The 13027-nt window shown below is 38.8% G+C and overlaps 1 protein-coding gene across 1 annotated transcript; it reads left to right on the forward strand.

The window, feature by feature from the left end:
* The first annotated feature begins 723 nt into the window (after window positions 1-723).
* Window positions 724-6363, forward strand: LOC113047459 (gastrula zinc finger protein XlCGF26.1-like). The gene is made up of 2 exons (XM_026208840.1): window positions 724-1263; window positions 4604-6363. Exons 1-2 carry the CDS (start codon window positions 906-908, stop codon window positions 5653-5655), a joined length of 1410 nt encoding a protein of 469 aa, XP_026064625.1. The 5' UTR covers window positions 724-905; the 3' UTR covers window positions 5656-6363.
* Window positions 6364-13027: the final 6664 nt, after the last annotated feature.

Here is a 13027-nt window from a genome sequence, read left to right on the forward strand (position 1 = left end):
ACGCTGCTTCTCACTCCAGTCCAGGGGGTGGTGCAGAGCGGGCCATCACCATCTTGGCAGCATGTCACTCCGGGGTAATTGAAAATGAGCAAAAATCGGAAACTGGTTGTTGAAACCACGCCCACATAGCGCGACTGTCACTCAAGTGGCCACACCCTTAATTATGCAGAACTTTAAGGCTTAATATAATTGAAACGGATGAATTAGAAAAAAATTCAAACCACTCACAGTTGTCATGAAGGGTAAAATTTGCTATATAGACTAAAATCATTTTTGGAACCAGACTTTTTCTGCTATAAAGTTAGGCATTTTAACATGGGTAGTCTATGGGGATTGACTCCCTTTTGCAGCCAGCCTCAAGCGGCCAGTTGATGACTTATAGTTTTAGTCACTTGCTTGTTGGCTTCATGAGAGAGAGAGTGGGAGGTTGCCACTTGGTTTCACCCCGCTTTCTGTTGTTTTGTTGTGATGCTGGTTTAAAATAGAAACGGTTAGAAATGTTGTTTCTGTAAATAAAGGAATACAGAGTCAATAAATATATATAATATGTCTAATTTTCTCATCCTCACAGTCGTGACTCAGTTTTGAAGCAAGCAGGAATATCTGGAGGAGTATCATCTGAACTGAGATCTGCTGCTGTGAAGATGGAATTTGTTAAAGAGGAGAGAGAAGAGAACACAAGTGAGCCAGAAACCTGGAGAATAAAACAAGAGGAACCAAAAACCTGGAAAATAAAACAAGAGGAACCAGAAACCTGCAGAATAAAATACAAGGAACCAGAAACCTGGGTAATAAAACAAGAGGAACCAGAAACCTGGAGAATAAACCACGAGGAACCAGAAACCTGGGGAATAGAACATGAGGAACCAGAAACTCTGAGAATAGCTCATGAGGATCCAGAAACCATGAGAATAAAATATGAAGAATCAGAAACCATGAGAATAAAACACGAGAAACCAGAAACCATGAGAATAAAACACGATGAACCAGAAACCATGAGAATAAAACACGAGGAACCAGAAACCTGGGGAATAGAACACGGGGAACCAGAAACTTTGAGAATAACTCACGAGGAACCAGAAACCTGGAGAATAAAACACGAGGAACCAGAAACTATGAGAATAAAACACGAGGAACCAGAAACCATGAGAATAAAACATGAGGAACCAGAAACCTGGGGAATAGAACACGGGGAACCAGAAACTTTGAGAATAACTCACGAGGAACCAGAAACCTGGAGAATAAAACACGAGGAACAAAGAGGTTGGTTTTTATTCATCAAACAGTAATTAAAGACGAATGTGGTACATTCACAGATCCGTTATGTAAAAATAAGTTTTAACCATCATTAAAATGTCTTAAATCCATGTTTTATGGAAATGTGACTGAACTGACACTGAGGATATTTAATTAATTTTACTTTAAGTGTTCAGTGATGGTCATCTTTAAAAAAGTAATTAGTTACAGTTACAAATCACTTCTCCCAAAAACTAATTGAGTTAGTAACTTACTAGTTAGTTAGTTACCACATTGTAAAAGTAATTAGTTACTCAGCAAAGTAACTGTCATGTTATTTTTACGTTCTATAACATCTTTAATTTCAAAGATGTGATTCAAGAATAAAAACACTATATCCAGTAGTTTAGAACATTTGCCATTTATTTGAACTTAATAGATTGCAGCCTGCCATATGATATGCATAGAAATAAAAATATATAAAAAATAAATATTATGCAAAATTAAGACACAAATGTAAACTTGGGTAAAAAGAAGCAAAGAAAAACATAGCCATTAGTGCAAATCTCTGTAACCGTATGTAAGGCCTACTGCACAATAGACCGAGCACTATCCAACTCTTAAATATTCAGTAAAGTAATACAAAGTAAATATTGAAAATAAGTAATATTCAGTTATTCACACACTTTGCAACCAAGTGCAAAACTAAGACAAACAAATGTAAATGCTCTATTTCTGCGTTTCCACCACAGGAACCAGGAACTAAATAAAGTTCCGGGTAAAATAATTCCCCTCAGAAAGTCCCTGCTGGCGAGGTAGTACTTTTCCAAAGTTCCAGAACTTTTGTGGGTGGTACTTGGTCGCTAAAACATCCTGATTGGTTTAGGTCACGCAGCATTGGTTGAGTTCAACCACCATTTATTCGGATCATTTTCAAAATATTACTGTTATTGTCATGAAATTTTATGTTAAAATTATTTCAGGCGAGAATGTAGTTGTTTAAAACTCAAATCTATGGTTTATTTATAAAGACAGCACCTGTTTAAAAATGTGTTTCGCCGATCTCAGAGACGGTCAGCTCCACGCAATCAGCGAGAGCTCAGTGATCATGTATCCGCCGAGACCAGCCTCACCTCGGCTAGTCCTTCTGATGTGTGCCACTGGCTCTTTAGTGGTTAAACATAAAATATATTTCATTTTTGGTAAATCTAACAGGTAATCTTTGGTCTGTATTCAGTTTATCTATATGTTAATATGAAAATAAAAAAGGCAAATTAATATAATATTTAGTTTCATTGTAATGGCTGTATATATACACATATCCCTGAACTAAGTACATTTCTGCAGCTATTATTATGTTTAAATGAAAACGAAAGGAGGTAGTGGTATTTGATAACCTATTTCGTTTTATTGTAAATATACAGAGAGGAAAATTGCAGTAGCCAAGGCGATCTGACTGATGTTATCAAGTATGCTGCTGTTTGCAGAATTACCAGATTGGACATCACACTCCCGAGTCGAATGCACAAAGTCCGAACTACCGAGGATACATGTCCAAAATCAGCGTACTTTGTATTGAGAAAAGTGCACTGCTTGTTGACTCAAATCATAATTTAACGTTCAACAACATATATTTGCTGCGCCGGTGCTCATTCAGTAAAGATTTAAACTGAACATAGACTGTCAGTTTAGGCCTTTATGCAAAAATGCAAATGCATTTTGCAAAGAACAAACACTGTTGCTGGAGCAGTCAATCTGTAGTGCTTCTTTACAAAATGACATCGCCATCTACTGGCCTGGCAGCATAATGCAATGTTTTTAGATTTTTCATGGATCTGTGTCAGAGTATGTGAGCCGAGTAGAGCAGCATGATTTTGCCTGGAGCTAGGAGGAGATTTTTCGAAAGTCTGATTGTTGAGGTTTTCACTTGCTCCGTCATAAGCACAAATTATGCCAACTCACACATTAAACATAATTAGTTAGCTTGACCGATGTGTGGATCACATACAAAGGTTAAAATGACAGTGGATGAGTGTGGGAGGTTAAAGAATGTTGTAAATTGTACAATATTGTATTTATTTTTAGTTTAATATAATTTCTGAACAGAACTTAGATTTTTCAGGCATAGTGAAATGATTTAGCCACGAAGCAGTGTTTCTGATCAGTGTAATGAGGATCAGGAAACGGTGAACCCTGAGCAGAGCTGGAGTGGAGTGATTATTGAGTGCTTGGAGTGCGGAGGGCAGTGGCGGTTTCTCCATTAGGGCGATTGGGCGACACACCACCAAAGGAAAGGGAGTGATTTTTTTTTCTTTTACATTCAAGCACAGTGTTAGGCTAGCTTTCACTATTCTAGACTGTTTTTGCTGCCTCTAAATAGTCAAATCAGTGTCGAGTCGCGTTCTGTGTAGTACCGCCGCTTTTTGGGCGATTTCTGTCAAACTGTGAATCGCCCAGAGTGCTCTCATAGACTTCCATTCAAAGATCTTTTTTTTTTTTTTACTGCAGCCACTGCAATGCAATCTCAATGAGTTCCGGGAGGGCTAGCCCTAATGTGATTTCGTCATTGTGCATAACCTTAACTTGTTTAAAGAAATTTAAACATCAAACAAGTATCTACAAAGGGCGGGAAGTCGTATAAACAAGTATTTTCGAGGAAGTGGTATGAACAGAGAAAAAGGCTAATAGGCTGCGAAGTAGCTGACGCTGTATTCTGCTGCTAATTTACAGCTGCATTTTGTTACATCGTGAGAGCATGACGGACATTGCATGGACAACTACAGGTGTCACCGAAATGCATCATCTCTCGGAGAAGGGGAAAAAACACGAAAGAGCAAAGATGCATATGGATAGTAGGGAGCAGGTTAATATAAGTGAGTAATTTAAGTAAGCAGTGTAACGTACGTGAGGAATGTGATATAAATGAGCAGTAATATAAGCGAGTTGTGTAAACAGTGATTTATGTGACTTCAATTATTTCTTATTAAACTGAAATCGAAGTAAAAAGGTTTTTTTTTTTTTTTTTTAAACCACGGCCTGGCGTCAGTCTTCATTTGCTGCTGCTGTTAACATGCATATAAAAACATACGCAGAGCAAGAGATTGATTCCTAATGTCAGTTTAATTTTAATTAATACTATAGTAGTTCAGTTCCCTTTACATCTTTAACTAGCTGTTAATTAATAATTTATCCCCCTGAGAGAACTGGCAGGAGCCGCCACTGGCGGAGGGGGTATTGGTGCCACTCTACTCCGCACACATACTCTGATCTGTGTTAAAAAGGGACAGTTTTGTCATAGTTTTTATCTGTACAGAAATATTTTAAAACATTCCAATTGATTTTCATCTTTATAATGATTTCATTTTAGGCCTGATGGAAATGAAAGAAGAAAGACAAGATCTGAATGAGGTGGAGGAGAAATATCAGGATCAGAAAGAGCATGATGTCAATGGAGAAAAATCAGCGATTTGCAGCATTAAAGAAAGAGAAGTCAAAGGGCCTTTCAGCTGCTCTGAGTGTGGAAACACGTTCACATGTAACAGAAATCTTAAGAGGCACATGTTAATTCATGCTGAAATAAAACCTTTCAGCTGCTCTCAGTGTGGAAAGAGTTTTACCACGAGAGCAAGCATTAAGGATCACATGTTAATTCATGCTGGGATAAAGCCTTTCAGCTGCTCTCAGTGTGGAAAGAGTTTTACACAGAAAGGACAACTTAAGAATCATTTGGTAACTCATACTTCAGAAAAGCCTTTCAGCTGCTCTGAGTGTGGAAAGAGTTTTACACAGAAATCAAGCTTAAAGATTCACATGTTAATTCATACTGGGATAAAGTCTTTCAGTTGCTCTCAGTGTGGAAAGAGTTTTACATATAAACTATGCCTTAAGAAGCACATGTTAATTCATACTGGAATGAAGCCTTACAGCTGCTCTCAGTGTGGAAAGAGTTTCACACATAAAGTAAAGCTTGAGAATCATTTGGTAACTCACACTTCAGAAAACCATATCAGCTGCTCTCAGTGTGGAAAAAGTTTTACCACGAGAGCAAGCATTAAGAATCACATGTTAATTCATGCTGGAATTAAGCCTTTCACCTGCGCTCAGTGTGGAAAGAGTTTCACATTTAAAGGAAACCTGACGCATCACATGTTAATTCATGCTGGGATAAAGTCATTCAGCTGCTCTCAGTGTGGAAAGAGTTTTACAAAGAAATCAAACCTTACGAAGCACGTGTTAATTCATACTGGGGAAAAGCCTTTCTCCTGCTCTCAGTGTGTAAAGACTTTTAGAGATAAATCAAGCCTTAAGGATCACATGTTAATTCATACTGGGATAAAGTCTTTCATCTGCTCTCAGTGTGGAAAGAGTTTTACAAAGAAAGCAAGCCTTAAGAAGCACATGTTAATTCATACTGGGTAAAAAGCTTTCATCTACTCTGTGTAGAAAGCCTTTTAAACATAAAGGTGACCTTGATAATCATTTGGTAACTCAGATTTCATAAGCCTTTTACATATTAAAGGGGTCATCGGATGCCCAATTTCACAAGTTGATATGATTCTTTAGGGTCTTAAAAAAAAACTTACTTTGGTTAAAATGTCTCAATTGTAGTGTAACCATTGATGTTACTGCTGTGTTAATATTTACATTCAATTAAATTCAAGTTTATTTGTATTGAAAGTGAAGAGTTGTCATCAGGTTACAGAGCCCCTCCCCTCAATATCGCCCTCTCCGCCATGTTGGCAGGATCCCAGCAGCAAAACATGATTGTTTACATGTGGTGTTAACTCTAGTGGAGGAGGTTCTCGCAATTCCGCACTGTTTTACCATGCCTGGAAGTTACTGCTGCGTTAAAAAACTGCTCCATTAGCTCACACGATACATATGGAACACACAGGAACAATGGAATACAGTTTTTTAGGTTAAACCAGGCGCAAAACAGTGGTATTTGGAGAAGCTCTCAGGCATCCAAAATATCGACCCATTCAAGCTCCCTGCAGTGGAATGGCACATAGACCTGGACCATTTACCTACATGCATATATATGGACATTGTGAATTATCTAAACAATGCAGGAGTTTAAAAGCCACAAGTCTTTGGAAAGTTTTTCCAAATCATTAGGTTCTGTCATTCAGAAACATGGCTTTTCATACCACTGCTATGCTGATGACACTCAACTCTACCTCTCATTCCATCCTGATGATCCGACGGTAGCTATTCGCATCTCAGCTTGTCTAACAGACATTTCTTCCTGGATGATGGACCATCAACTTCAACTCAACCTTGCCAAGACAGAACTGCTTGTGATTCCAGCAAACCCATCGTTCCATCACAATTTCACCATCATGTTAGTCACATCAACCATAACTCCTTCAAAAACAGCTAGAAGCCTTGGAGTAATGCTGTGTTCACACCAAACGCGAATAGAGCGTCAAATTCGCGTCTACCGCGCCTAGTTTACCGCTTGACCATTTTGAGATCATTCGCACGTGAAATTAACTTCACAACAGACGCGAATTCGCGTCATGGGGGGCTTCTGCCAGCTGAGTTCACGCAGCATTTTCAACCGCCATTTTTATTCGGATAATTTTCAAAATATTACTGTTATTGTGTCATGAAATGTAGTTTTAAAAGTATTTCAGGCGAGAATGAAGTTGTTTTAAACTCAAATATGCGGTTCATTTATAATGACAGCGTCTATTTAAAAAAATGTTTCGCCGATCTCGGAGATGAGCTCCATGCGATCAGCGGGAGCTCCGTCATCATGTATCCGCCGAGAGCAGCCTCACCTCGGATAGATCTTCTGACATTTGCCGCTGGCTCTGATGTCTCTTTAGTGGTTCAAGATAAAATATAATTCGTTTGGGGTAAAATGAAACGTTTCTTATCTTTGGCCTTTATTCAATTTATCTATTAATATGGGAACATAGGCTACTGTTGAATGAGTGACTCCTAGCAGGCTCCTGATTGGTTAACGTGGCGCGAATTGACGCCAAAGTTCAAATTTTTCAACTCGGGCGGCAGACGCGAATTCGCGTTAAACGCTAAATGCACAAAAATCACCATTCGCGCGAATGAGGCGAATTCCAGACGCGCGTAAATGCGCCTTTGCATTGACTTAACATTGAAATCATTCGCACTAGACGCTCTATTCGCGTTTGGTGTGAACACAGCATTATGATTGATGATCAGCTGACTTTCTCAGACCACATTGCTAAAACTGTCCGATCCTGCAGATTTGCTTTATTCAACATCAAGAAGATAAAGCCCTTTCTTTCGGAACATGCTGCACAACTCCTTTTTCAAGCTCTTGTTCTGTCCAGGCTGGACTATTGCAATGCCCTCTTGACAGGTCTTCCAGCCAATTCTATCAAACCTTTACAATTAATTCAGAACGCGGCAGCAAGATTAATTTTTAAAGAGCCAAAAAGAATACACGTCACACCTCTGTTTATCAATTTGCACTGGCTTCCAATAGCTGCTCGCATAAAATTCAAGGCATTGATGTTTGCCTACAAAACTACCACTGGCTCTGCACCAATTTACCTAAATTTGTTACTTCAGACTTATGTGCCCTCTAGAAGCTTGCGTTCTGCAAGTGAACATCGTTTGATTGTGCCATCCCAAAGAATCACGAAGTAACTTTTATGGACTTTTAAATTAAATGTTCCCTCCTGGTGGAATGACCTCCCCAATAGGGCCCTTCGCGGGACTGTTTTCTTCATCCCGCTCCCGCCGAATTTCTGACCATTACCGCCCGCTCCCGCAATGTATGTGTTACACTCCCGCCCGCTCCCGCAATATGTATGTCCACTCCCGCCCGCACCCGCAAAACTCTGACAATTTATTCCCGCACAATAATAGAGATGCATTGATTTTGTGTCTTCTCCCGTCCCGCAGGAAAAAAACAAACATGTATTTGTATTGATATTATTAAAGAGATTCATGGGGTTGTTTGTTTCGTTTCCCTGGCCTGCATATAAAAAAAAATAATAAAAAAAGATAAAACACATAATACATTCAAATATAATTTAGTTTTTATCAAAAACTTTGCACATAAAAATAGACTGCTTTGCAAAAAAAAATATACATAATATGATAAAATGGGCTACATGAAAAACAGCAGTTTTACAATTATTAGCCAAATGTCGCAGGTATTCTGTTTGAAAAATACAAATAAGAATAAAAACATTCAAACTTAGGCAGCCTGCTCAATAACACTGGCATCATCACGCCTCTTGACATAATTAACAAATGGCAACAAGGGGCTGTGCTCAAAAAACAACACTAATAAATAACATTAGGTTCTTTTCTACATCATCTACTGACATCTTCTCCATCATGTCGCTAGGCAACCTCCCTATCCCGCGGTGTTTTTTTTATCCGCCCATTCCCGCCCGCAGCAAAATTCAAACCGCGAGATTTGCGTTGGGTCCCGCGGGACCCGGCGGGACTCAATCCTAATGCAGCCCTCTACTCCCCAACTCAATCCGAGCAGCTGAGTCATTATCCATCTTCAAGAATCGGCTTAAAACACATCTCTTCCATCTTTATTTGACCCTTCTTTAATACTCACTATTCTAATTCTATTCTTTAAAAAATCTAACTACCTTTCTAATCTTTTTGTATTCTATTTTCTTTTCATTTATTATGCAATTGTATATACAGTATGTGTGTGTGTGTGTGTTTTTTGTGTGTGTGTGTAAAGACCACTAACTAGCTTGCTCTATTCTTTTTTTTATTCTGTTTTCTTTTTATTTATTATATTATTTAAAATTCCATGCTACGTGTATTGTGTTAACTTAACTGAGACTTGTTATAGCACTTATATATCATTGCTTTTTTTGTTGTTTTTGATTGCTTCCACTGTCTTCATCTGTAAGTCGCTTTGGATAAAAGCATCTGCTAATTGAATAAATGTAAATGTAAATGATTGAGCAAAAATGTTTAGTTGTATAAGTTGTAGGACCTCTGTGAACAGACACGAATAAACTTCACAATCTGAGCACCATTAATTATTATCTGAAGGGAACAATGCTCAGTTATATGTCAGCTTTAAGAGGACATATAACGGAGGACCTCAGTTCCAAAATACCCCTGCTCATCAGAAAACGAATCATGAGCTAATCATGTGACGTTGACATCCTGAGTAGGTTTTCATGCGGCTATCTCCTAAAAAGGAGCTGATTTAATGAACTCTGATCACAAAATCCAAACCGGAATCAACAATAATTAACGAACCACAACAAAGGATCCATACAGCGTGTCAACTTGCTTGAAACAAACGGAACTTTTTAATAAATAATCTCTAAAGGACAACCACTGAAAAATCTGAAGGTTTAACTATATTAACAAATAATATGTTTTAAGTCTGAAGTCTGTTCAAGGTAATCGGTGCCACTTTAATGTTTTATATATGGCTTTTATAACTTATGCAGATAGTGCTTTTAAATGTGTGTAAGGTATGGAAAGTTTAGTATGGAAACGAATGGCCATGAGTGTTTGCAAGAGTGTGAAAAGATGGTATTTTGAAAGGTGTGTGTTGTACGATACGTTATAGAAGTTATTAAACAAAAGCTTGCAAAAATATTGCTAAGTTGAAGTATCATGTTAAAGAATGCATGCTCCACCTTGCAGCAAGCAGATTGGAAGATCACGTTGTGGGATGGGTCCATTCCGCTTGGATAAAACCCAAATGTCTGAACTAATTCAGTGCACTGCGCTTCCATCTTTGCCATTGCTTGACAAGGCAACAAGTTAATCTCCAACTCTTCTATTCAATGCTAATGCAAGTAAAACAATAACTTTATTTCTTGCTGAAGTAAGTATTAATTTATCTTAAGCAGTAAATATAAGACACATTTCTGCTTTTGTGATATTCTTGGTGCGATCTAATGAATAACTTACTTCTGGGACTTAATTCAAATCCCTTATCATCCTTTTCAATAAACTCTGTGTGTGTATATGTGTGTGTCCATTAGGTCCATGTAATAGAGTAGCTCAATAAATTATTGTTTCATTTATAAAGAAATATTGTCTTGTGTGGTGTATTTTAAGATTAAACTATGCCCAGATCCTGTGCTACCTAGCTCGTAATGTATAAATTATCATTCTGTTTGTATTCTCATTGTTCATGAAGTAACATAAACAGAATTGTAAAGATATACTGATTTTAACATTTGCTGGAAAAACCGTTGAAGTATAAACTAATAAAATTTGGAATCAGTTCAATTAAAACAATTCAAATCTTTAGATTTGATTCTTCTTCAAAATAAATGAGCAAAATTTTTTTATGATTAAGTCAAACTTAAGGGACCTGAGGGTGTCCGGTTTGGGGACCATGTGATTTCGTCTCTGCTTTTTGCAGATGATGTCATGTTGGCTTCATTGGGCCAGGACCTTCAGCCTGTGCTGGGATGGATTGCAGCCGAGTGTGAAGCGGCTGGGATGAGAATCTGCACCTCCAAGTCCGAGCCCATGGTTCTCAGCCAGAAAAGGGTGGTATTGTCTTCAGGTTAGTGGAGAGCTCCTGCCTCAAGTGGAGGAGTTCAAGTATCTTGGTCTTGTTCACGAGTGAGGAAAGGATGGAGCAGGAGATTGACAGGTGGATAGGTGCAGCTTCTGCAGTGATGTGGGCGATGTACCTGTCTGTCGTGGTAAAGAAGGGGCTGAGCTGCAAGGCGAAGCTCCCAATTTACCGGTTGATCTACGTTCCAACTCTCACCTGTGGTCATGAGCTGTGGGTTATGACCAAAAGGACAAGATCCCGGGTACAGGCAGCTGAAATTAGCTTTCTCCGTAGGGTGGCTGGGCGCTCACTTAGAGATAGGGTGAGGAGCTTGGCCACATCAAGAGGAGCCAGCTGAGGTGTCTCGGGCATCTGTTCCGGATGCCTCCTGGACGCCTTCCTGGGAAGGTGTTCCGGGCACGTCCCACTAGGAGGAGCCCCCGGGGAAGACAGAGGACACGCTGGAGTGTCTCTATCTTTCTGCTGGCCTGTGAATGGCTCGGTATCACCCAGAAGAGCTGGAGGAAGTATCTAGGAAGAGGTAAGTCTGGGCATCTCTGCCTAGACTGCTGCCCCGCGACCTGGCCCCAGATTAGCGGAAGAAGATAGATGGAGATGGATGGGATAAAATAAAACACTACAAACACAATTTCATCCGATGACACCTTTGAACTTTTTGTTCATTTTATCAACAATGTTCTGTATCAGAGCAAATCAGACAATTTAAGATTCAAACAGAACAGTGTTGAAACACAAGGACCAAGGCCCAAGACAACAGATGATCATAAATCAAATCCTAACACCAGCCTGAAGTAAGCCTAACCAACCAACCAAACTCTTTCAGCTTTGAACAGCTTGCAGCATTAAAACAAAAGAACACTTATTGATAATTCAACTCAGAAAGTAACAAAGATTAATGGTCAAAGAGACACACATGACCATCACATGTAAATCCATGATAGAAATCAAGAGCTAAAGACTTCCTCGGATAGACCCCTTCCACCTAGAAGACAAGAACCAGACTTGAGATTCTTTCTAGAACCTTTTGACCTTTTGTTCCTCACAGAACAGTCTCACATTCACAGAATAACACAGAGACTGTCTTTACATGATTGAATCAGATTAATCAAAATGATGCTAAAAGGATTAATGAACAAATATCATCCTGATGCGTAACTCCATATGATGAATGTAACCAGCACATTTGACTATCATGTTCTAATCACTGATTGTGTATTTTATTTTTAATAACTGTTGAACAGTGCATAGGTTTATATTCATGTTTGGTATGTTTGTGTTTGAGAATTCAACACATCATATTCTTGTTATAGAAATCAAGTCTAAATTATACTACTCTGCTTGCGAAGGGAAATTCAGACTATATGACACAACACGTTGATTTGTGTATTGAGAGGTGAAACATTGCAACCCCTTGAAATAAGACAATGTCTATTTGGTCAAGACACTTTTAGACATATGTTTAAAGGGGTGGATAATATTATGGCGGATACTTTGTCACGAGCTGCATTGGAACGAGTAACCTATTACAATTCTGTTGGTTCTTGTTCTTCTTCAGTTCACCTCATTTATTACAATTTCTGACACAGCTTTGCGGCAAAACTTAGAACACAAATCTCTTAACGGGGAAAAGAAAATAAACTGATGTAGAAGAAAGAAACAAAAGCTGATGAGACTAGATGTCTTGTTTTCTGATGGTGATTGAGATCAGCAGGCCTGCAGGCAAGAGCACACTGGAAGAGAGCTCGAAGAACACAAAAACAGTGGCAAAAAGGCACAAAGCCTTGTGTTGGTGTTGTGAGTTTTTAATCTCATCTGTTAATATGACAAATATCGAGACTATAAGACTGCAAGAATAAAGCCCAATGAATAAGTCGTTGATTTGGACTATGCAAGGACTGTAAAAAGGTAAGAGGGTTGTGGTCTGTAAATACTACCAGAGATACAGAACCTCCCCCCACATACACGTCGAAATACTGTAAAGCCCAAATTAATGCCAACAACTCGTTTTCAATAGTGGAATAATTACTCTGGCACAAATTAAACTTCTTAGAAAAGAAGCTAATTGGCCGATCAATGCCGTTGTCATCTTTCAGCAATAATGCAGCTCCAGCACCCAGTCCACTTGCGTCTACCTTTAAATGGAAAGGACGATCCCAACAAGGTGCTGTTAATACGGGAGCAGAACTCAGCAACAGTTTGGCATTATCAAAAGCATGTTGAGAAATTGAGGACCATTCATATTTCCGTTTGCCTCTTAACAAATCT

The sequence above is a fragment of the Carassius auratus genome, chromosome 28 (genome assembly GCF_003368295.1).
Source record: "Carassius auratus strain Wakin chromosome 28, ASM336829v1, whole genome shotgun sequence".
Lineage (NCBI taxonomy): Eukaryota > Metazoa > Chordata > Actinopteri > Cypriniformes > Cyprinidae > Carassius > Carassius auratus.